Source organism: Lactuca sativa, chromosome 2 (genome assembly GCF_002870075.4).
Source record: "Lactuca sativa cultivar Salinas chromosome 2, Lsat_Salinas_v11, whole genome shotgun sequence".
Lineage (NCBI taxonomy): Eukaryota > Viridiplantae > Streptophyta > Magnoliopsida > Asterales > Asteraceae > Lactuca > Lactuca sativa.
The window spans coordinates 228069551-228094431 of record NC_056624.2 but is presented as its reverse complement, the minus strand read 5'-3'; the positions used below and the strand labels follow the sequence as shown (position 1 = coordinate 228094431).

Here is a 24881-nt window from a genome sequence, read left to right as displayed (position 1 = left end):
CCTCTAGTGCTTCTTAAGTGCTAATAGGCGAGTCCAGGAGTGCTAAAAGGTTCCAAGAAGAAGAGTTTTTGACTTGGAAGTTCTGCCGCTGTAGAGCCCGGTTACTAGCCAAACCCCCTAGTAAGTGAATTATGCTTACCTTACTTTAAGTATAGTTTATGTTTAAGTTCAATATCGTTATTATGAACTTATAAAGAATATATATTATAAATAATAATATACAAAGTGTTATTATAATATCTTTAACTACTCGCGGTACGGGGAATCCGGTTTGAAGGACTGCATAAGGTTGTTGGATTTTAGAAGTGCTATAATGCCAAAATGGTCCTGCCATTCGGTGTTTCATGTATGGCCCCTGCCTGTACATAGTGATTGAAAAGTATTGTTTAACACTTATAAAAAATATCGCTCGTAAGTAGTCGTTATAGATATTAGACTAAAATCTAGTAATAATGATACGAGGTTTCGTCGAAGGAAAAAACAATTGTTAGAAGCGAAGTGTTATCCGAGTTTTGAGTCACCACTTTAGCAAGTGGGTGCATAGTTACTTTCATCTTACACATAGATATAAAGTATTTAATATAAATTACATGTTATGTATGCATATTATCTGTTTTCTTGATATTTATGCTAGATAAAAAAAAATATACATGTTTTATTTGTATATGTATTTTATACCTATAAAAATATTGGATAAAGATGGGTAGATGAACGATGAGGGATGATAGATGAAAGATGCTATAGATGAACATTGGCATCTATGGACTTAGTTCCATATAGATGAACATTGGCAGCTACGCCACAACCTGTAGATGTTTTTGAACTACAATGTACTCTAAACATCCTAGTAGTTGCGCCTAAAGGATAATATATGTAGTTGTGCCTAATAGAAAACGTCATAATTCTGGCAGTTGCACCTAAATGATAATATTTGCAGTTGTGCCTTATAGATAACATTGGCAGCTGTGTCATTGACAGCGATGGACTTCGTGTCTATTCCTTAGGAACGAGTAAATAAAAAATAAATGATTCTTAGGGTAGATCCTTAAAAAGATGTAGATCACTAGTATAAATGATGATGAAACATAATAACTTTATTATTGTGGGTTGAAAACCCTATGTCCTCACCAGGTCTCCCAACCTGACCCATTCAGTTTATTAGTATCACAGGTGTCGATACGAAGCTACATTACACCGAGATATTAAAAAAGATGTAGATCACTAGTATAAATGAATGTAAGGTCTGTTTATGCTTATGTTTCTGTATTAACAATGACATCCCAAAGTTTTAATATAAACAAAATATATTTCTTCAGGAATGCTTTGATAATATATTGATCATGTTTTTCTAGGAACAAATTCCATAATATTATTTTTTAAAAAGGATTCTCTGATTTTCAAATAAGCATAAATAAAATTTTTTAAATGATGTGAATTTGGAGATGTCACACTAAAATAGAAGGGACATGTATTGGACACACATGTCCATAAAGCAAAGATTTTTATGGTCCATTAGGTGTAAGAAACACTTCTGGAAACTTTGGAAGAGTAACTCTAGTGATTAGGTGCTTAATGAGTGTTTGCATGCCTTTAGTTGCCTTTAAAGATTTAGGTTTAGGATCTTGACTTATTGAGATGTCTTAATGGATAAAGTTGGAAACTTTATCCATCAAGACCGTGGGAAGGACCAAATCTGAGCTTTGGAGCTCTTCGAATTATTGGAAAACGGTTTAATATGTTATGTTGTCCAAACCAGTCCCCACGGTGTGGCCTTAGGTTGCCACGACGTGAAAACTGGGTAAAGACCCGTTTGTTTTTTTTTACACTGCCACGACATGGCCAATGGATGGACACGACGTGGCGACTCGCTGATTTGGACTTTTGGGTTGTTGACTTGATCGTTGACCGTGGGGATTGACTTGTTGACTTAGTAGACTTTTGGTCAACTTATGGGTTGGACTTTAGGTTGGGAATTGAGTTTCCTTGTTGTATTATAAGTGACTCGTGATATCGGCCTTTATCGTGGGCAGGAGCTATTTGATTATCTACTAGATTCCGATGTGAGTTTCCTCACTGTACTCGTGGGTCGAAGGCACCAATGTCGGCCCACCAGGTTGTGTTATGTATCATGGTATATAGGATGTTGTTATGTTGTGTTGATCTGTTAGATTGGTAGATTTATATGATTACCTATATTTGTTGGTTATTGTTTATTTGTTGTATATGTCGACATAGTGTGGTTGGGTTGAGGCTTTGCTGCTCTGTGTTGTAAGCCAACAAACTTGGGAGAATCCAGTCTGATGACTGTGAGACGGGGACAATCCAGTCTAATCACTATTGGCCGAGTAATCTAGTCCGATGATTGTGGACTCGAGAGTAATCCAATCCGATGATTGTAGACTCAGTATGCATGCTTGTATATATTTTGTTGTGTGATATATTTTGGGGGGAACTCACTAAGCTTTGGCTTATAGTTGTTTTTGTGGTCTCAGGTATACCAGATGATTGGAGCAAGACGAAGACATGATCATACATATCATCATTGGGATTTATGTTGAGAGATGTTATTGGATACTTTGATTTTATGACTATATTTTGGAAACAATATTTTGTATGATTTATGGGTTATAAAAATGGTTTTTGAAAAATGAAACCTTTTATCATTGATTTTTTGGATGTTACAGGTGACAATAAAGTCAAAGTAAGTAGTAAACCATGTAAATAGATAAATCATAATACAAACATATAACATATGAATGCAAAAACCTGATAAAAAACCAAAGTACGTCACATACATTTCTCATGGGTAGCTTGTAATTGAAACCTCCAATACTATATGGGAGGTTAGCGTTTTATCTAGGGATGAGCATATGGACCGGGGAACCGGCCGGAACCGGTACCGGAACCGGAACCGGCACCGGAACCGGAACCCGATGGAACCGGTCGGGCCGGGACCAGGACGTTATTTTTGTGGATTTTTGGAACCGGGAACCGGTAGGAACCGGAACCGATTTAACCGGAACCGGTAGAACCGGCAAAAACCGGTAGAACCGGCAAAAACCGGAACCGTATGATGCTATTTTTCAAAGAGCGGTTCCAACATTTGAAGACACGACAAGAACCGGTAGAAACCGGGAACCGGTAGAAACCGGGAACCGGTAGAACCGCCGGGCCGGTTCGGTTCTTGATTTTGGCCGAAGCCGGTTCCCCGGTCCGGTTCGGTTCGGGCCGGTTCCGGCCGGTTTGGTCCTTTTGCTCATCCCTAATTTTATATCATACGCTCACTATTAATATGCGGTATTGACTTGTATGAGTTGTATCCACTTGTTCTTTTTATCTAATTGGGAGTTATTCATCGAGTGATGTTATATAGGTTTTTTGGTCTCTTTTCAATTTTTTCTCTATTATTTTCAGTACACTTTTACTTCTAAAAAATTGAAAGCGCACGATCCTACATAGAGAAAGTCCAAGAAATCTTAATTTCGTTGTGGGCCAAAAAGCAAAATGATACATCTACACCTTAAACTTAATCACACTTTAGAGGAACAATTAAAAAGATTTCCGTTGCCGGGACTTGAACCCGGGTCTCTCGGGTGAGAGCCGAGTATCCTAACCAACTAGACTACAACGGATTTGTTTTATTAATTTCCCATTGAGGAAAACACATAAACTAAAGCATCATGGACAGTTGTGCAAACAAAAAATTTCCTAACCACTATATCTGTTTTTTTTTTCGATAATGTTACGTGGATGCATTCTTTACTGATCTTGCATTTCAACTTGTTAAATCATTCTGGTAAAAATAATTCTAAATTTTTATTATTTGATGTCAAGTAAATCAGATTTAGATAACTTGATAAAATATTTAATGTCAAGTACTCAAATTTCAATAATTTGGTAATTAATTTAGGTCAAGTAATCTGATTTAGGTAACTGAGTAAATTATTTAAGATATTTGATAATTGGTAAGACAAGTAAATAATCCATTATTAAAGATAATTAAATTGTAAATTTACTTATGCAGTTTGACTTAACTGATTTTCTTAGAATTTTTTAAAATTTTTACATCAAAATAAATCGTTTTAAGATGTACGTTGTTCCGCTGTTTGGAGCTCATAAATTTTGTTAATAGCGATTTCTTGAATCTTGATCAAAATTATTTAGCCTTAATAGTTAAACCCATAGGCCATAGGCCATAGCAAATATGAGTTCAAAGACTTGACCAAGTTTAGACATCATACAAGAATATGAAACCAACAAATGGAGGCCTTCAATACACAGCTACAAAACATAAAATTTAGTTAGCGAAAATGTTTGATTAAAAACGAGGAAAAGCATACAAGTGGAGTCCTTTATCCATGTGAAGGGTGAACATGGTTCGATAAGTAGCTTCTTCACTCTCATCCACAAGTTTGAACTTGAAGAAGTAAATAAGAAAAGCCGCAATAATCTTCATTTGTCTGTAAGCAAATTCCTTCCCCAAGCATGTCCTTGGCCCACCCTAATCAAACAAGCATCCAATATTCAAAACAAGAGACAAATAACACTAAAAAAATCAAAAAATAACACCTAAGACTAAATCATTAAGAGACCCAAAAATCGAAAAAAGTCTAGGGGGGAAAAGTAAAAATATATGTTTGTTGGAGGTGGGTACCTGAAAAGCGGTGAGCTTGAAAGGACTTTGAGGTCGAAAAACGCCATTGTGGAGCCATCTTTCGGGTCGGAATTCCTCTGCGTCGGGTCCCCAAATTTGGGTCATCCTTCCCATTGGATACGACATATAACCCACATAGTCACCTTTCTTGATCTTGAACCCATCTGGTAGAACATCGTCTTTCTCCGCACACTTGCCGTTCTTAAAAAAAATACATACTAGCTACATGTTATTTATTGCTTTACTATGTATATATACTAGTAAATATGCAAAACAGAAGTTACCAATGGAATTGCAGGATAGAGTCTGAGTGTTTCTGTTAAGGTTGCGTGAAGATAATGCATTTTGTCAAGAGCAACTTCGGTCAACTTTATCTTAAACTCATCGGTAGATGTATGATCATTGCCATTGGCTTCGGTGGCCATTTTCACTTCTTCTGCAACCTTTTCTTGAATCCTGGATTGCTTGCAAAGCACATAAAAGAACCAAGACATGGTGTTTGCAGATGTATCCTTTCCGGCAAGGATAAAACTCAAAGATATATCTCTCAGATATTTGTCGGTCATATTTTCTGGATCCTTTTCACTTTCCATCAGAAATCTCGACAGTATATCTTCTTTATCTCTCTTTCATAACCACAAAAAGAGAAGTTAAACACTTGAAACGTTCAAATATTGGAAACAACACAAGAGTTTAGAGTTTACACACACATATATAAATTTAAAGATACCTCTTCGTTTTTCATCTGTTCTCTCTTGTTTCGTATCAATTCATATACGAAGTTATCGATAATTTTGATTTTTTCTTTGAGAGTGGCTTCGGAACCAATATTAAGATACCTCTTCACCTTCCATAGAAGATCCACAAATCGCCAATATACTAAACCATTTGATGCATCAAAAGCTTCCATAAACCGATTACCGGCCTCATTTGAACCCGATATAGTATCGAGTTCAAATCCAAATCCCACCTCAAACATCGCATCTAAAGTCGACCTCATCAACAGATCCTGAGCGAAAAAGAAATAGAAAGCAAATGAAAAAAATTAAACTACAGTTAATTCATATCGCTTTTAGGTGATCGAATCTTCACCTGCAAATCCATCGATTCCTCAGCAGCTGCTAGTAATGAAATCTTTTTCACTAGTTTAGCAGTATTGGACTTGAAAATAACGCTGCTAAACTCTCGTAAAACTTTGGTTGAGAACTCTAAGCTTGCAAGCTTTCGTTGGTGGCTCCACTTAGCTCCGTCCACAACAAAAATCCCATTTCCAAAAAGATCACTCATGATATCAACATTGTACTCCCCCTGTAATGTAAATATATAACAACTTCTTCGAGACTGTTAATTCATTTAGCCATGAATCAGGTAGAAAGATACATGATAATAATACCTTGCCGTAATTTGCGAAATTGGTCTTCAAAATGTACTCAGTGTTAACAGGATCAACTGTATAAACTTCACTGTGTGAAGGTGTGATGAGACGATAAGTGGGATACTTTTTCGCCATTAGTGTCATGTAATCGTGAAGCTTCTGGAAGTGTATGAGTTGATTGGTTATTGGTCCGATGATGGGTGGCCGGTGATCGGTTGACAACAATTCTCTCAAGTAAGGTACAAACACCAGAGCCAATAGTACTATCAAAAATGAAGTGAGAATCCCGATAACTGCGAGGATGAACAACGGTGAAACGTAAAATAATACTGTGAGAAGGACGATGGTGGTAGTGGTAAGAAAGAAGGGAGTCCTCATATTGTGGAGACACCATTTGTGAATGACCATCGTTTCTTGTTGTTATAAGGGGGTTAATTTGGGACCTATGTTATTTGTTATTAATTATTTATAGATGGATTTGCGTAGACGGTTTTTATTTTTATTGTGTTTTAATGGTTAATATCACCACAAAACCACCAAATTATAGCTCATTTCTTTGGCTTTAGTTAATGTTCAACAAATTTTCAAATTATTTTATCCAATTAACCCTAGTTAAACCCAACTCCCATTCGATAAAACACGACTGTTAGAGTATCCGTTTGCTAACATCTCTATTGCAAAAAAAAAAAAAAAAAAAAAGAAGAAGAAGAAGAAGAAGTGGTAAATAAATTATGAATAACACCGCAAAAGAATGAGAAACAAACTAGATTAACCAAAAAGGACATGTAAACACTAATAAGACCCATGCGTGGACTACGTACATGGTGCGGTTAGTGCCAACTCACACTGCACGTCTTCACGGTAAGACTGCTAGGAGCGGGCAACACGCATGCGCGTTTTTCAGATGTGGCAATCAAAAAACGGGGTTATAACGATTTGTACACCGCCCCCTCTGATGGCGAGGTTAGGTATAAGTAAGGTGGGTCCTAAGACCCACCTATTTTTGTTTATTTATCTAAATTTTCTATAGAAATTTTTTTATGATCTACCTCAAAAATAATTTAGGACTTATCTTATCCTTTCAACTCTGTTCTTGTCATAAAACATCTTGATTAAAACATTTTGATTAAACACATCAGAGGGGGGCGGTGTACAAATCGTTATAACCCCGTTAAAACATCTTGATTAAACGGGGTTATAATTTAGGACCCGCATATTCTTGTCATAAAACATCTTGATTAAACACATATAATGATATAATCAGATTATACTATTGAAAAACTAAAAGTCTACCTTCCAAGGTATGTACCTTCACAATGCACCCACTTGGAGGTTGGGCAACAAACCAGCTACCTTCCATGGCATGTATGTCTTATAAACCTAAAATTGTATGACCTTCACTTTCTAATTCAAACTTTCTTAGTGGACAAGTGAAGCTGAGTTAAACTTCTAACTTGTTTGTTGTAACCACTTTGGTAAATATATATGCGAGATTCTTTGTGCAAAGAATATTTGATATTTCTCAATGAGAGTATGCCATTTTTATCATTTATTAATCTTGGTAAGAGCATCCACAATGGTGAGTTCAATGAGGTGGCAAGTCCATGTGTCATTCAATGGATGAAACTAACCATTGTGAGATGTCACCTTAGCATTCAATGGATTTGGAGTTCAATGGTCATTGAACTCTTCAATGGGAAAAATGAAACTTTTAATTCTTAAATATTTACTATAAATTACATTTATAACATTCTATTGAACTTTGTAGAGTTCAATGCATTGTAGAGAAAAATATAATAGAGTTGTATGGATTGTAGAATGATGATGTGGCAATCCATTGAACTCTATAAAGTTAAATGCATTGTGGATGCCCTAAGCCAGTTGGTAATCTAATGTCTAAATCAGTAATTGGGTTTTCGATTATTGAAATGTTCAAAAGGAAAGTGTCTAGTTGGAAAGAACAAAACTTATTGATCGAGACATGCTCACTTTATTGAAACATATGTTGAGGAGTTTTTTATCCGACTATTTCTCCATATTTAAGGCATCCAAAAAAAGTTTTGAACATGATAGGAAATTTAAGATGCATGTTCTTTTGGGTAGAGGCTACGAAAACCAAAAGGATTTCATGGGTGGCATGGAGAAATGATTTGTCCAAAACAAATCATGGGGGCTAGGTGTAGGTAGTTTAAAATCCGAAAAACTTGATTCTACTACCCAAATGGAGAAGATTTAAATTGAAAAATAAGTTGTGAAAAAAAAAAACGTTGTTTTTCACAGGTGGACAAGGCTCTCTCAGACAACAATTATGGGGGTGGGCCTTAGTAGGAGCCCAGGAAAGCACTACTACCCCTCAAACTTTTACACACAATGGAAATTTTTTTTAATTCTTTTTCAGTGTAGTGTAATTTTCCTTTGTGCTATCCTGACATTTTATTCTGGGTCCTCCACTTGACAGCTCGCAAAAGATTGAAGTTGGAGTTTTGGTCCAAGATTGCTTCTTTAGAGGATGAATAAAATAAAGTCAGTATTACACTATCATCGCATTTCATAAAGTGATTGGATTAGGTTAATCGATCAAGTTTTGTTAAGATTGTTGTGTTTCAGAGACCCCACTTTATCAGCCATTCAATTTGATGTTGATCGAGATTGTATTGTGATATACATATAACATATTAGTAAAAGGAGACACCTATAGGTTACTCTTGTGGGTATGGAGGTGTATCATTCGAAGAGGAACAATACAGGAACATCTCATGTCTATTCAAACTTTATTGGCTCTATTCAATTAACACGGATTAGAAGACTCGTGGATTTGGTCGCTTGAAAACTTGAAACAGTACTTGGTAGGAACTTCGGGAGAAGAGGTTGATGATATGTCACTTTTCATTGAGGTCACATCCCAAGTAGAAAATGGACCAAACTTCTTTAATCTCATCAAACAATAACATGGAATCAGTAGATTCATGTAAGGTGCAAAAAAATTCACATATAACGCTTAGAATTTGTTGGTGAAAAGATGCATTATATTGTTACAAACGAGGAAAAGCATACAAATGGAGTCCTTTATCCATGTGCAGGGTGAACATGGTCTGATAAGTAGCTTCTTTACTCTCATCAACTAGTTTAAACTTGAAGAAGTAAACAAGAAAAGCAGCAAGAATCTTCATTTGTCTGTAAGCAAATTCTTTCCCTAAGCATATCCTTGGCCCAGCCTAATAAAAAAAACATATGATTTCAGCAAGGACAAACTAAAAAAATCAAAAAACAAAACGAAACAAAAAAAAAAGTAACACTAACAAAGAAAAACGAATATAAATATACATACAAATTAAACGTAACTACGAACCCTGACTTATTGAACAAATCTTATTGAGTAAAATAACAGTAAAATAAATCGTTTACAATTAAATAAAAACTCAAACATCCACAAGTCCAAAAATGCTTAAGATTTTACCCAAAAAAAATGGTAAAAATATAAATTTGTTAACTAATTAATTTGATTTTTTTAACAAGCGTTGGAGCTCAAATGTGGACGTACCTGAAAAGCGATGAGCTTAAAAGGACTTTGAGGTTGAAAAACGCCATTTTTAATCCATCTTTCTGGTCGGAACTCTTCAGCATCCTCTCCCCAAATGTACGTCATCCTTCCCATTGGATACGCCATATAACCTACACCATCTCCTTTCTTGATCTTGAACCCATCTGGAAGAACATCATCTTTCTCAGCACACTTTCCATTCTGATCATACGATTGTTTAAAAAATAGTGTTAATTACCAGCTGTATAGTTGTTGAATCCTTGAATAGGGAACATACCAACGGAACTGCGGGATAGAGCCTGAGTGTCTCAGATAAAGCTGCATGGAGATAATGCATTTTGTCAAGGGCAAGTTCCGTAAATTTGACTCCAAATTCATCGATGGATGTATGATTATCAGCTTCGATTGCCATTTTCACTTCATCTACAACCTTTTCTTGAATCCATGGATGCTTGCAAAGCATGTAAAAGAACCAAGTGAGTGTGTTTGCAGATGTATCTTTTCCAGCAATCACAAAACTGAGAGATATATCTCTCAGATACTCATCGTTCATATTCTCCGGATCGTTTTCACTTTCCATCAGAAATCTCGACAATATGTCTTCTTTATCTCTCTGTACCTCATGACCACGCACAAAGAAAGCATTGAAATCAGAAACAGTTGAAGAAAAGATTTTTAATTACTTTTACGCACATATATAAAGATACCTCTTCATTTTTCATGTGTTCCCTCTTGTTTCGTATCAACTCATATACGAAGTTATCGATAATTTTGATTTTTTCTTTGAGAGCGGCTTCGGAACCAATATTAAGATACCTCTTCACCTTCCATAGAAGATCCACAAATCGCCAATATACCAAACCATTTGACTCATCAAACGCTTCCATAAACCGATTACTTGCCTCATTTGAACCCGATAGAGTATCAAGATCAAACCCAAACCCCACCTTAAACATCGAATCTAATGTCGATCTCATCAACAGATCCTGCATAAAAAGAACAGAAAACAAATGAAACAAAGCTTATGATCAAGACATTCATCACTTTCAAGTTATAATTCTTTACCTGCAAATCCATGGTTTCCTCAGCAGCTGCTAGTAAGGAAATCTTTTTGGCTAGTTTAGCAGCGTTTGACTTGAAGCTTACAGTACTAAACTCTTGTAATACTTTTGTTGAGAACTGAAAGCTTGCAAGCTTCCGTTGGTGGCGCCACTTAACTCCATCCACCGCAAAAATCCCATTGCCAAAAAGATCTCTCATTATACCAATATTGTACTCCCCCTGTAAATAACAACTCGATTAAAACTGTTTATATACATCGACTTACAAGTTACAATCAATCTGGAAATTAATTAAAGATACTAAGACATTATAACACCTTGGTGTAATTTGCAAAATTGGTCTTTAGAATGTACTCAATGTTAGCAGGATCAGCTGTATAAACTCTACTATGTGTAGGTGTGATGAAACGATAAGTGGGGTATTTTTTGGCAATCAGTGTCATGTAATCATAAAGCCCCTGAAAGTGTAGGAGTTGATTGGATACTGGTCCGACAACAGGAGGCCGGTGATCGGTTGACATTAGTTGTGTGAAGTAAGGTACAAACACCACAGCCAATAGTACTACCATAAGTGAAGTAAGAATTCCGATAACTGCGAGGATTAACAACGGTGCAACGTACAAGAATCCTGTGAGAAGGAAGATGGTGGTAGTGCAGGTAAGAAAGAAGGAAGTCCTCATAATGATATTGTGGAGACACGGACACCATCGTTTATTGTTTTTATAAGGGGGTAAGATGAATGTTGATGATGCTGGAAATGGACCTGTTCATGGGTTTGCGTAGAGGCCTCTCTTTGTGTTTTAAAATGGATCAAGAACGGACCAATTATGATGGGTCAATATCATCCACAAAAGGAAAAGGTTAAGAGATATGTGGTTCAATGTTAACACAACGTCCTTATCTGTCATCACAATTATCTTCTAACCACAATTTTATTTTAATCAAACTTGTAAAGACTAGAAAGTTATTTGCTTTTAAGAAACAAGAGTATTAAATTTGTAGCAATGTTGTGACTTTTCTTAATTAACCTCTTTTTCAGAGTTACGAAATGATATAAAGGTGCATTAGGATTGGTTGTTTTGATTTGATAATGACTTAGCTTATCAAGGGGTTGCCTTGACAACCCGAGATGACTAATGATAGTTAAACTAACTACAATCGGTGTTCTTATCAATCTAGGAAGAGATCAATACTTACGAAGATCTAAATAAGTTTGAAGACAAATGATGATTTTTGCTAAACAAAATGCTCTTATTTATGTCCAGAGGAGCTTAACATGGAACATATCAACAGATCAAATTTCAACTTCAACCTTCAAGTATGTGACATTGAGTTGCTTTGTGGGAATTTTACATGGTTTCCAACAACACATGAAATGAAATACAAAAGGGAAGGAATTGACTTTTTACTAAGATGATTCAACATTTGGGTGCGAGTAAAAGGATACAGATCGGAGAACAAAATTGAGAAGACGAAGAACGTTGTAAAAGTGAAAGGAAGGGAAGATGTATCTAAACATTAAGGTTGGACTTGTTTTGTTTTCTTGTGTCAAAGGTAAAGTTAAAATTATGAGATATATAGATAATAATATTAACGCTCAATTATCCGATTGTTAACATCTCTGATACATTTAACAAAAAAAAAAAGGCAAAAGAATGGAAAGCAAACTAAACTAACCACAAAAACAAAACACACACGGTAACCACTATATAATGGAGTAATAAGAGAGAAGCCACATTATTGGCAATGTTGTCTTCCTTACATCATCAATCAAAACTGCTTTTATAGGCAGGCAAGCTTCCACCTATATATATTAATGAAAGCTTTTTCACCATTTCTTGTATCCCCCACGCCCACCTCTTCCACCACCACCACCACCTCCAAAGCCTCTGGAAAATCCACCACCACGTCCTCCACGAGAGAACCCACCACCACCACTACCTCTCCTGTCGCCACCATATCCACCACGACCACCACCACCTCCAAATCTTCCCCTGGGCTGCTCTCTCTCCTGCAATTGTGGCAGCTCCTTAACCACCTCCAAAGTTACACCTGTCGCATTCTCCTGGCCTGCAATCAAACAAAAAAAGAAAATTAGTCAATCGCCACATCAGAAAAAAAAAAAAAAAAAAAAAAGAGAAGAAAAAAAGACAATACCAGCAAGGAAAAGGTCGACATCTTCCATAGCAACATCAAAAACGGCACCCCTTTGGTCAGCAGTCAGTGCAAGACCTTGAATCGACTCCACCTTCTCTTCAGGCAAAAACCTCCTCAACACACCATATGCAAATCTGAAATTTCCCAACATTTTATTATTTCTAATCAAATATAATTTTCAAAACCTTCAGTTACTATATATAAATCTTACGAAGGTGTGTAAACAGGTCTTCCAGCCTCAAGATGTAACGTGACATGATTTTCCATAGATGATAAGAGTGACCTGTGCTTGATTTCGGTATACCCCTGTACAAAATAAACCATAATACAAAACTTATTAGAATCACAATAAGAATATATATATATATATATATATATATATATATATATATATATATATATATATATAATCAAATTTTAAAATAAAAAATAGGGTAAAGACTCACAATGCTCTTGGCAAGTGCCTTTGCAAGAAGCTCTACTGGTGTTAGCCCAGAAGTGTTCAACAACTCTTCAGCAGCTGACTTGAAAACAGGGATCACACTACAAAAAAATTTAAACAAACATGTTATTAAACAGGTTGAGGTTATAATCGTAAAATCACCACCAATGTTATTTATACCTATCAGCAACTTGAATTATAGCTTCTGCAGCATCACCACCAGCAGCTTTAGCAATATCAGCCGGTTGAGGGGCAGATATGTGTTCAAATTTCACACCTGCCTCCCTCTCTAATTTTGAAATATTTGCCTTTCTTGGTTCATAAAGTGTAATGGCAACACCCGAATTCCCTGCCCTTCCTGTCCTCCCGGATCGGTGAATATAATCTTCAACATCACGCGGTGGTTCACACTGAAGGGTAGAATTGTAATTTTAGCAAAAACAAGAAAAAAAATAATAAACTCTGATATATATAATTGATTTGAATGTATTGTACCTGGATGATTAACTGAACATCATTAATGTCAAGTCCTCTTGCTGCAACATTCGTGGCCACTAGTGTCATAAACTTGCCAGATCGGAATCCCGCAAGTGTTGCCTAATATATTATTATATATAATATATCATGAAGAGAGGTTTATAACTTTATACAAAAAGAATATAAATAGAGTAGAATGATTTTGATTTAAATGTACCTCACGAACAGACTGTTGAATGTCTCCATGAAGAGGGCGTGCTCCCTCCAGCACACCAGAAAGTTCAGAACAGTAATCTTTAGTTTCAGTGAAAACAATTGTTCTTCCTCCACTGATAAAAAATGAAACAGAAAATTAAAGATAAGAATTTACAAAAGTAGCCACAAAAACTTAAAAGAGTCGTGAAATTCAATTTTCAGCTAACCTGCTATGATGGCGAATGATGTCAGGAATGAGCTGTGACCTAGCTGACCAAGAGCAAGGCATGATGATGTGTCTCACATTTTCACTAGCTTTCATTACTTGAACACCAACAAGATCCACGATCTTCTTGTTTGGTTTTAAAAACTTTGATGCAATCTGTCATGTAAAGACAAATGTGAGTTTAATCAAATTTGTATAACAGTAAGAATACTTCAAAAAAAAAAAAGTTGGTTTAAGAAAGATTATCATACATGATTGACCCATGCAGGTAAAGTAGCACTGAACAGAACTGTTTGGACTTTTGTAGCATCATTCACTTTGCCCAAAATATATTCAACATCTTCAACAAAACCTTGTCTCAACATTTCATCAGCTTCATCAAGGATACGGAATTTCAATGAGCATAAGTCAAGATTCCCTCTTTCTATGTGATCCTACACATCATCATCACATCACCTTATGATTAATAAAAGGCATAATACAATTTAGACGCCCAATGATGTTGTTGAAAAAGAAGATCAAGTTATAAGTACCTTGACACGCCCAACTGCTCCTACAACAATATCCACACCTCTTTTCAATTGAACAGTTTGAGGAGAAATGGATGCTCCACCTCCACCATACAAACAGCATGAAGAGAGGCCTACAGCATCTCCATAGTATTTGAAATCTGTATACACTTGCTTTGCTAATTCTCTTGTTGGCAAAAGCACAAGTATTGTAGGTGACCTGCCATAGCCGGTCTTCCTTGAAACTTTCTCAGGTCCATTGATAAGGGACTCTAATACTGGCAGGATGAAAGCTAATGTTTTGCCCTGTAGAATTAGTAATAAGCATTAAGTAACTGTTTTGATGATCCGAGTGAAGATTATGCAATAGTTCAAACCACAATGAGATCATTTCAATTAGTAACTTGTTCATAACCCCTAATAAGATGTGTGTTACGTAAAGCAAATTTCTGAAAGTGATTCCAAGTACCTGACCGGTCTTAGCTTTCCCAATCAAATCGAGACCATCATAGATCGATTCAAAGGTCCGAGCCTGAATAGGAAACAAAGCCTCGATCCCCTTAGCCTTCAAGGCATTCTTCAACGGCTCGGAAATCTTAAATTTGGAAACCGCATTTGGATTATCTTCCTTAATCGGTTCCGCCTCTTCATCGGCCTCAGCCGTCTTCATCTTTTTCTTCTTACTTTTCTTCATCGACTCCTCAATCTTCAGACATTCCAAACAATATTTTTCAAAAAGTAAATGATTATAATACGAATGACGAACATAAACCTGTAGAAATTAAGCATGAAACTAAAGACATCTACATACCTTGAGATTAATAGGCTCGACTAATTCAGAAGTATCGCTCTTTCCCTCGTCGTTATCTGTATCCGAAGAAGCCTTGCGTTTCTTCTTGATTTTTTTCTCGGATTTTTCAGAATCTGATGGAGAGTCGGTCTGCGGCGTAGTCTTGTTTTTTTTGCTCTTTTTCTCTTTCTTAATTGAAGATCCGAGTCCGACGGTTTCGGAGGTGATGTTCTTCATCTTCTTAGCCTTCGTTGTGAGGGCTTCAGATGATGGGGATAGGGTTTCAGGCAAAGCAGCAAGTGAAGGCATGGTTTGAGTATGTTATTCAAGGGGGTTGTTCTCCTTCCTGCTAAATATGATTTAGCGGTTGCGTTGCAGTAGCGAGGAGAGGGGAGAAAGAGGAGGAGTTAAGGTTTAGGGTTTGGGATACTTATAAGGTGAACTCCAGTTGATTTTTGAGCCGTTGGATTTTGGGCAGGCATGGCATTATATGAGCCGTTGGATAAACATGACAATCTAGCCCTTACGTCCTTGAAGTAATTAAAATTGGGCTTTCTAATTATTATTATTAGGAAAATTAAGAAATCTAACCATAATTTAAATGTGTATTTGAAAAAAAGATAACCATAATTTTGGACAAAAATGTCAATAATTTCGTCTTTTTGTAAAATAATCACATTCTCCGGAACATATTGTTCCAGATAGGTCTCTGAAATTCTGGAGTACGACTTCGGACCATGACCATGGTTCTAGAATTGATTTGATTTTTTTTTTGTTTTTTTTTTTTTTTGCATATAAACTTTGCTTTCATAAAATATATAAATTTGCTTTCATAAAATGTATAATTTTTTGTTTTATAAAATATAATATGCAATTAAAATGAACAAACAACTATTAAATACATAAACTAAAAGTTGTGTTTGTAGGTCATATTACAAATATGCTGTTCAAATTATCTTTGTCATTTTACCCCAAAATATTTCCGCTGGTCGTTTTCTATAACCCATAGCCCATGGATCGGTGGTTTTACCCTATATAGAAATTGATTTTCCAATGATCAACGTCTCTAGGAACCAACACAGAAACACGCTACAATCTACTCTACTGTCAATCTGTTGTGGTGCGTCTGGGGCCTTTTTCAAGGGTCACCTTAAAGCTCTCAAGTGGGATTGAATCATTTGGTTTGGTACCCCAATAATTGACTCCCACTAGCAGTTTGTGGATGCGGACTCTCTAACCTATAAACCAATCTTCATTTTCCAAGCAGTAGTCGCCCTTCCAATGACTATCGTATGTAGTTATTTTGAATGTCTTCAAATCCAAAGAACCCAAAAACCAATGAGCTTGTGGTATGTTGATTGGGATGTAAAGCTACAGATTGGTTAGAAGTAATTAATTAATATATAAATACTCAAGTAATATAATCCAACAAAATTATATCATATCACACTCCACCCAAGCTGGGTAAACGGTATGTCAGTCATGTCACTCCAGTCATATATATCAATGTTGAAAGTTGACGACACAACCGTCCACCGAGCATCATCCGCTCTAAGCTCTAACAGAAATGAGATATACATCATGATGTGGTGCCAATTATTTTTTTTTGCAGTAAAATAAGTATTATTATTAGAAGCGTAGTATGTAATAAGCAAATTATTTTATTACTTACATCACATGACAAACATCCTCCATGACTATTCGCATATAACCGTGTCTAAAACTCGAGCGTAGCAAAACATGTCAAATAATTACGAGCAAACAACAACGAACCATCACGTTCTTTATATATAATGTGTACGGTGGGATCTACAAGATTGTCCAACGATGTTGGTTGTTGTCGCGTAACACATTTCTTCTTTATTTGTATCCATGGCGACTTATACCATATAGACATAACTTTTTGGCGTTTAGAACGCATAAGAAGAATCTGTTAGGCAGAAAGATAAATGTTCCTCTAGTCTGAAAGGAAATGAGAGTACTTTAGTATCGTGTTTTGTGAGCGTCTTAATGATTGTGGAACTATGTCTCAGTTGCTCCTCGAAGAACATCTTAGTCCGACTGTTTGACTAAGTAGAGGAATCGAATATTGTTAAAATGGTTCAATCAAGAGATGAGGTTGATAACCTATTGTATTAAGTTGACACGTTCTTATTTCTATGCATTTTCCAGTCGAGTTGGCAATCCTTATGAGTTCTATAGTTCTCATTTGACTACAAAAGGCAGAGCACGTTGGTCAGTGAAAGTACATTGATCAATATGGGTGAACTGTTTAACAACTTGGAAGCATTAGTAGACCCTTGTGCTACCAGAAGGCAAAAATTTAAGAACGAGTAAAGTTCAATCCATGAAAGATAAATTTGAATTTGTCATAAACCTTGTCTTATGATTGTATATTGGAAATGATAAGATTCACATGGATGGGAACACACACACCATAAAATCTAGGTGGCAAAAGGTTTCGCTCTAATTCATGAAAATAATTATGAGAAAACACTTTAGCTGGTAGATTTTAAATATTTGATAAATATCATTTTGGTTAGTGGTTGTGTTAATTGTGTTCTCAAATTCGCAATATGATTACGACATCTCTTTTCATAGTTCGAAATATGAGAAATGGCAAGGAACAGTTTGAACATTCAGGACTTATAACTATAAGTTCTGAAAGGTTTTAAACACATACATATGCTATCTAATGAAAGGTGTATAAGTTTGAGAAGTCTGACTAAATACTTACCAAAGCGTCACGTACCAGAAATTTGTACTTTAATAAGGATATCAATAGTATTAATTTCTAGAAGTCCAATTGATTTTTGGGTACATGTCACAGGTAGTGGGAGCATAATTGTTATGCAATAGAAGCAAAATCGTCATGCTTATGGGAGCATAATTGTTATACTAAGTGTTGCAAGTTGGCCATGCTAATTATAGGAAACAAAGACTTCAAATTTGCAAATTGCAAAGTTTGGGAACTGTTTCACTACATAAAGATTTAGGGGAGAAGGCACTTATACTTCATTTCAAATCTAAAATTTTAGATTGAAAGTTTAATAATAAAAAACTTAGTCTTAGACACACACACACACACACAAACACACACACACACACACACACATATATATATATATATATATATATATATATATATATATATATATATATATAGGGTTGGGATCAAATGTGAATCATAAGTATTGTGTGAATGTGTGACCAAATTCTGACCATTAGATTAAAAGAATAAAACGTTGTGATCTTAAGATACATGTTATTAACATAGACTAGCATGTATTGTATAATTATATTTATTAGAATTACATATATTTTAGGCAACTAATCAAAACTAATTAATAACAGTTTAACCAAATATAATATTTTATTCAACACATTTAAAATAAATCGGACTTTTTAAGAATACAAATTCATTCAGCAAATATAAACACGTATGTTGATTCTTACATTATGAAAGAATACGATTTTATTTAATTGTTTTTTGATTCTTTCATTCTTAAAGAATGCAATTTGTTGACATGTAACATTATTAAAGAATACATCATATATATTAGACAATAACACATCATTTTTTAAGAAAAATCTATTACACTATAATCAAGAATGTATACTAGCAAACTAACAACCATTTTATATACAACCTTCTATACTACATTCTTTAAGATTTTATAATATTTTCGAAGAATAGAAAAAAATATATAATAAATAATGTATTCTTGAAGAATTTGTCATCATTCTTGAAGATTATGTTTTTGTATTTATGGGTTTCCTGTGGACACATCAAATATTAATGCTAATGCTACATAAATACTTGAAAAACAAACAAGCAAATTAGTTAAAAAAACATATCACTGGTTATTAAAAAATCATAATGAAAACATATGATTTTGCTTTATTTCATCCACTGTCTATATGGTTAATTTAAATAATTTTGGTATTTACATTAATACCTTCAAAGTATTAGTCTGTACATATGGCTAAGAAAGTAATTCAACCAACAAAAAAAAAACTGACACTTTATTTTGTGTAGACGTGAAAGAAAATTTGCTCATTACACATGCCTATCTATTCCTTTGATATATCTTCTAAAAAAAAGAATGAATTAAACCCCCCATATCCAATTTCTCATCAAATCCATGGGAAAACCATATAAATAAACAAGAGTACTCAAAAGAATTCTTTTACCAACATAATCCACTACTAGAAAAACAGCCTTTTACGACGCTCATTGCACGTCGTAAAAGGCTCAGACGACGCGCAAATGCGTGTCAAGGAAGGCGCTGTCATAAAGAGAGACGACGCGCTTTTGCGCGTCGTCTATAGACGACGCTCATTTACGACGCTCAATTACGACGCGCGTTTACGACACGCAATGCGTATCAAGGAAGGCCCTGTCATAAAGGAAGACGACACGCATTCGCGTGTCGTAACCTTACGACGCGCGTGTTAATGACACGCAATGCGTATCAAGAAAGCCTCTGTCAAGAAAGGCCATGTCATAAATGAAGATGACACACATTTTTGCGTATCATAATTTTAAATGTTTAAAAAAATATATTTCTTATAGATTTACTTATTTTCAAATTAAATTTTTATTTAATGTTTCAAAATAGAAAATAAAATATCATACACAAAAAATAGAATCCATTGCATAAATTTAATGTCATACAATTCTATTTATTACTATATATTAATTTGCATCTAATCTACTATGTACATCAAATTCCAACTAAGTAAAGTTGCATCTTGCCTTTCATAATTCTTTAAGACTAATGCTCCAAACAGTTGATTATATGACTAAGTTCACCATCCTGTTCAGCTGTTAGATTTGCAATAATTCGCAGGTTTTTTATCTGTCCACTTATCTGCACCATAATCATGGAAAGGATGAGCAACCTTCAGCTATAAGCCTATAAGGTGTGAGTGTGACACATTAATGGAAAGGACTATGATATGTAGTTATATACCTCAGGGTAATGGTTATCAAGCAAAAATACAACAAGATTAGTACACTCAATTTTCGTCTTGTTGTTTCTAGAATGCGGACCTTCCAAAATATATGGAAAAGTTATAGCAGTTGAATAGTTATGTATGATCTTCTTCATTAGTATAGTCTCAAATTTCTTGCAATACATGCCTCAACAATCAGATGCCCCTTCCACATGGTGAAGCACAAGTGCATCTTCCTCCCCTGACGCCACCCGTAATTTATGTATCTGTATATATTTTTTAAACATCATTTATCCAGTCAACACTTGATCTTAAAAAAAAAAAAAGAACAAAGCCTCAATGATATCAATGTACTAATTAAAACCCATACATTGCTGAGAAATTGAAAAGCCTTCTCGATCCCATGACTCTCTTTGATATAAAGAAAAAGGTGTATAGTCTACACATCATTAGAATGCATATATTAATTAGTGACTAATATATTAACAACAAAAAGAAATTAAAAAGAGAAAAAGAAAAAACCAAGCTTGATAGATCTTCCTTAATGGAGCTGTCTGAAGATGGCAATTCTCCACCTGTGTACTCATAAAAAAAAAGGGCCCACCTGTGTACTCATCAAAGGCTTATAGAAAATTCCAACTATTAATGGCTCTTTATTATTATTATTATTATTATTATTATTATTATTATTATTATTATTATTATTATTATTATTATTATTATTATTATTATTATTATTATTATTATAAGCTTACTCATGGTATATTGATTTGATTCATAAAGCATAGAGTTTATTACCCAACAGCCCAGCGAACTCTGAAACTTGAGTAAAAAATGGATCTTAATTTTGAGGACCCCACATTAACACATTTCACAACATACATTAACAGACAAACCAGAACGAATTCAGAGTTATCTTATTCATCTCTTTCATATATATATATATATATATATATATATATATATATATATATATATAAACAATCAAAAAAGAAGTAAGGATGAAACTAACTCGTAGGACCTTAGCTACACCTTCCGGATAAAATTCCCTATGTCTAGCAGTTCCTGGAAGTGGTTGGCCTTCATCATTTTCATCAGCTTTCTTGTCAGCTTTCTCAGCTTCTCCCCTACTCCCCTTATCTGGAAATAGCATGTCGGTAAATGCTCACATTTCATGAAAGAAAGTAACTCAATAAAAGATGTCAAAGTGAAGTACAGATTATAGACAGACATAATAATCCAAAAGACATGACATGGTTTTGATTTTCAGGTTTCCCTTCTCCAATATTAGGTGGTCCTGGTAGCTTCACGCGATATATCTCCTGTAATCACACCACATAACAATTATAGTGGTGAAGTTTGTGACTTTATTTTTTGGTTTTGGTAGCTTACCTGGTCAAACCCGTTGACTGCTTCGACTAAAAAGGGTGAGTAAATCAACTGATTCTTCCCGCTCTTCAACATAAGCCACCTTGGAGTGATTAACATGTTTCAATCATGGGTAATGCAGGAAGTCTTTTAGGTAAAATCGCATATTTGGCATTTCACCACTACACTTTCGACAAACAACAATTGACAAAACTGTTCATCAAGATGTAATGTGCATTTTTTTGCTTTTTAGATCTTGTATGCGAGTCTTCGGAGTCCCCAATCATTGAATCTATGAACTCAACCCTTTTTCTCAGTTAGAAACTCTTGATACAGAAATCTAACGATGATGAATCCGGTGATCAAGTGAAGAAAGAGAAGCAGCAGGCTGAGGAAGGTGGTTCTGCTTCAACAGAAAAAGAAAAGATGAAGAAGGATGTTGAAGTGGACATGAGGGGTAAATTGGTAAAATCACTTTCTTTTCAATCGGAAATCAGATAAATAATCTGTCAAATGAATTTGTTTCTCAACCGTACACCAGGGGTAAATCGGTCAAATCATTTTCTTTTCTTGATTAATAATTCTCAACAAGCCATATAGGGGTTGTCCAATGTCATTTAAAGGGTACTATAGTCTATAGACATCTGGCTAATAGTCAAACACTATTATAAAATAAAGTCGAACATAGTAATTGTTAGTACCTTGTCTGTTATCCAGAGCTTATTCTTGTCTGCTTGGACCAAGTTCCAGTAATTAAGAATCATATCATCCTGTACAAACAAAAACCCTTCTGCACTCTTAAATCTATCAAACAATCTTGGAAGTTGCCTGCCACACACAAAAAAAACAAACTAATTTGTTACAAGCCCAAATGTCTAAAATACCCTTGTCTTGTTTACCATATGCATGATGCATCATATCACTCTTTAAAATGCAAGACAGTATGAGCTCAATCTTTCAAAATTTATACACTATATACCAACTTTTTACAAATTTATACACTATACTTTGCTGAGGAAGGTGGTTCTGCTTCAACGGAAAAAGAAAATAAGAAGAAGAACGATGTTGAAGCGGAAAACGGGAAGCAGCACTCTGAATATGAATAATGTGGTCAAGAATAAGAACATATAGAGGAAAAATTCACAAAAACAAAGGGGAATTAAAATTTATATATAGATGTTGAAATAGGAAGACAAACTATGTCAGGATTCTATGCCAAGTGCTTCTTTCAAATAGCCTTTCACTGTACCCTGGAAACCTCCAGGACCTATGATGGGTTCTTCCACGTCAGCAAGTTGAGACCCGATGAGACCTTGCAAAGTCCATGTAATGGGACATAGGTAGTGGAACCAGATCCACCATCCGGGTATTAACTACATACAAAAAACAAAAGTAAAAAAATAGGAAATAAATAAAACATTGGTATTAGGTAGAAGTTAGTTACTAGTTTTGGGACAAGAAAACCAGCAAGGAGGTTCCATAAAGATTAAAAAGCAGCAGAAACAACATCAGCCATTTGTTGAGATGGTGCAAGACCAATAGCCAACATTCCATAGAAGGTAAAGTAAGTGAAAGTTAAAAACATGAACGCAAGGTAGAGAAAAAACTTCCATGCACCAACCACAACAATAATTGAAGCTAACACTGTAATTTGTAATTTGTAATTGTATTTTATTCACAACAAAAGAAGGTAAATATATAAGTATCAACGAATCATACCAATTGTCCTCTGAAACTTGATCATGAAGTATGTAGTGATGCCATATAATATTGTCTGGGCCGCAATGTAGGGGATCTCCACAAGACCCTACAGTAGAAATCAAACTCAAAACTCACATGTAGAAAGGAAAAACAAACAAACTGAAAAAAATGAAACATAATTATTTACCTGTGCTATAGCATAAGGGACTGCAGAATACATTCCAGCTGCTCTCTCACGATAAAAAAAATTTGTTCTTTCAATTGCGATCACTGGTTGCACAAATGAAGAGTTATTTACACCAAGAAACATGACAGCAGTATAAAGAGCACCCATTACCACCATTAAGTTTTGGCTTCTGTTTCTGCAGAATTAATAAATTAACCATTTATTTATTTAACAAGAAATGTGATGCCCAAAATCAATCAACAGATGATATGTTACCTTTTTGACCCGACATCCCAAAATACAGAACCAATAATCAAGGCACACATAGTTGTGAAGAACAATATCACAACATTGTATTATGGGCTTCTCCAATACACAAGATTCTGCTTCCATAAGCAAGTTCTGAATTGAGAGAAATCTGTTTGGGAGTATGTGGAAGAGAAGTGTAAAGGTTCAGAGCCAGTTTGTGGAGTACTCGTTTGTTGAATCAAAGCTTCAATATCTCTATTGAAAGATGTTAAAAATATCAAGCTTTTGTTTAGAGTGAGTACTCACAAGTCACAACACCAATTAAAAAAATTACCTATATTGCTTAGAGTTTTTATAAATCACTAAAAAGTCTTGCCCGAGTCTTTCTTCAGCAGCAGGTGTAGTCATTTCAACCATCCAATTTGCAGTATTGTAATCACTTGGCATCGGTGTAATTCCATTTACACTCTGTAAAGGAAAAAAGAGAAAATGTAAAACCATGGAAACAATGTTCCTTTTGAAGCATAATGAAGGATTTCTTTTTTACCTCAAAGTACTTGATCAAAATGTTTGACCTCTCACCTACTTTTCCACCATAAATCACACGTCCTCCTCTTTTCATAAGAAGTAGCTGAGGATGAAACATAGTGTATAAGAACAAAGATATCAGAGAAACATCAAAAAATGAATACAACCTTTCAACATCAGATGTTGGTTGTTTCGTCCCGTCTTTTTTCTTGATACCTATCATCATATCTCTTGGAAATAAGATCGACTTCCAGTGGACCTCTAATTTATGGAATCAATTGAAGTTTTATCAACAAATAAACATCATTCAACAAAAAAGGGAGAATAGAGAATAAATATCGAGAGAGAGAGAGAGAGAGACAGAGAGACAGAGAGAGAGAATACACATGGTCGAGAATGAGCGACCATCAACTTACCTGATGGGAGGAACAACGAAGAAAACTTGCACGTTGATTTGTGGAGGTGGATAGGCTACCTATACCT

At 35.1% G+C, this 24881-nt stretch overlaps 4 protein-coding genes and 1 non-coding gene across 6 annotated transcripts; all 5 read right to left on the bottom strand.

The window, feature by feature from the left end:
• Positions 1-3559: 3559 nt before the first annotated feature.
• Positions 3560-3632, bottom strand: TRNAE-CUC (transfer RNA glutamic acid (anticodon CUC)). The gene has a single exon. It is a non-coding gene; the product is annotated as a tRNA-Glu (tRNA).
• Positions 3633-4227: 595 nt separating this feature from the next.
• LOC111903281 (cytochrome P450 704C1) lies at positions 4228-6752 on the bottom strand. Its single transcript, XM_023899058.3, has 6 exons — positions 6048-6752; positions 5747-5962; positions 5385-5663; positions 4939-5280; positions 4655-4855; positions 4228-4501 (listed from the first exon to the last, which is right to left on the bottom strand). Exons 1-6 carry the CDS (start codon positions 6435-6437, stop codon positions 4319-4321), a joined length of 1611 nt encoding a protein of 536 aa, XP_023754826.1. The 5' UTR covers positions 6438-6752; the 3' UTR covers positions 4228-4318.
• Positions 6753-8734: 1982 nt separating this feature from the next.
• On the bottom strand, positions 8735-11415 carry LOC111903253 (cytochrome P450 704C1). 2 transcript variants are annotated; one of them, XM_023899032.3, is made up of 6 exons: positions 10949-11414; positions 10636-10851; positions 10278-10556; positions 9848-10183; positions 9571-9771; positions 8735-9244 (listed from the first exon to the last, which is right to left on the bottom strand). In XM_023899032.3, the coding sequence occupies exons 1-6, from the start codon at positions 11309-11311 to the stop codon at positions 9062-9064; spliced, it is 1578 nt and encodes a 525-aa protein (XP_023754800.1). In that variant the 5' UTR covers positions 11312-11414; the 3' UTR covers positions 8735-9061. The 2 variants fall into 2 exon arrangements, with proteins under 2 accessions (XP_023754800.1, XP_052624690.1); XM_052768730.1 differs by lacking the exon at positions 8735-9244 and having other exon boundaries at positions 9571-9734; positions 9809-10183; positions 10949-11415.
• A 771-nt stretch (positions 11416-12186) lies between these two features.
• On the bottom strand, positions 12187-15840 carry LOC111903251 (DEAD-box ATP-dependent RNA helicase 7). The gene is made up of 12 exons (XM_023899031.3): positions 15449-15840; positions 15107-15343; positions 14662-14943; positions 14380-14562; positions 14130-14284; positions 13925-14036; positions 13726-13827; positions 13411-13640; positions 13235-13331; positions 13000-13094; positions 12789-12922; positions 12187-12701 (listed from the first exon to the last, which is right to left on the bottom strand). Exons 1-12 carry the CDS (start codon positions 15734-15736, stop codon positions 12460-12462), a joined length of 2157 nt encoding a protein of 718 aa, XP_023754799.2. The 5' UTR covers positions 15737-15840; the 3' UTR covers positions 12187-12459.
• A 7116-nt stretch (positions 15841-22956) lies between these two features.
• LOC128132494 (ABC transporter G family member 31-like) lies at positions 22957-24621 on the bottom strand. Its single transcript, XM_052769095.1, has 7 exons — positions 24418-24621; positions 24205-24338; positions 23997-24125; positions 23643-23817; positions 23474-23561; positions 23259-23398; positions 22957-23127 (listed from the first exon to the last, which is right to left on the bottom strand). The coding sequence occupies exons 1-7, from the start codon at positions 24619-24621 to the stop codon at positions 22957-22959; spliced, it is 1041 nt and encodes a 346-aa protein (XP_052625055.1).
• Positions 24622-24881: the final 260 nt, after the last annotated feature.

Bases quoted from the DNA above. Each gene is read 5' to 3' on its own strand.
- LOC111903281 (XM_023899058.3), bottom strand. From the start codon at position 6,437: ATGGTCATTCACAAATGGTGTCTCCACAATATGAGGACTCCCTTCTTT. The intron at 4,856-4,938 runs GTAACTTCTGTT...ATTTTTTTTAAG, and splicing joins TCTATCCTGCAATTCCATTG to AACGGCAAGTGTGCGGAGAA. The intron at 4,502-4,654 runs GTACCCACCTCC...TTGTTTGATTAG, and splicing joins TCAAGCTCACCGCTTTTCAG to GGTGGGCCAAGGACATGCTT.
- LOC111903253 (XM_023899032.3), bottom strand. From the start codon at position 11,311: ATGAGGACTTCCTTCTTTCTTACCTGCACTACCACCATCTTCCTTCTC. The intron at 10,557-10,635 runs GTAAAGAATTAT...CTTTTTATGCAG, and splicing joins AGGAAACCATGGATTTGCAG to GATCTGTTGATGAGATCGAC. The intron at 9,245-9,570 runs GTACGTCCACAT...TTTTTTTATTAG, and splicing joins TTAAGCTCATCGCTTTTCAG to GCTGGGCCAAGGATATGCTT.
- LOC111903251 (XM_023899031.3), bottom strand. From the start codon at position 15,736: ATGCCTTCACTTGCTGCTTTGCCTGAAACCCTATCCCCATCATCTGAA. The intron at 14,563-14,661 runs GTACTTATAACT...GATGATGTGTAG, and splicing joins GAGCAGTTGGGCGTGTCAAG to GATCACATAGAAAGAGGGAA. The intron at 13,828-13,924 runs GTACATTTAAAT...ATAATATATTAG, and splicing joins TTCAACAGTCTGTTCGTGAG to GCAACACTTGCGGGATTCCG.
- LOC128132494 (XM_052769095.1), bottom strand. From the start codon at position 24,621: ATGATAGGTATCAAGAAAAAAGACGGGACGAAACAACCAACATCTGAT. The intron at 23,818-23,996 runs GTATTGGAGAAG...TTAATTCTGCAG, and splicing joins TTATGGAAGCAGAATCTTGT to AAACAGAAGCCAAAACTTAA. The intron at 23,128-23,258 runs GTTTCTGCTGCT...TTTTGTATGTAG, and splicing joins CTCAACAAATGGCTGATGTT to TTAATACCCGGATGGTGGAT.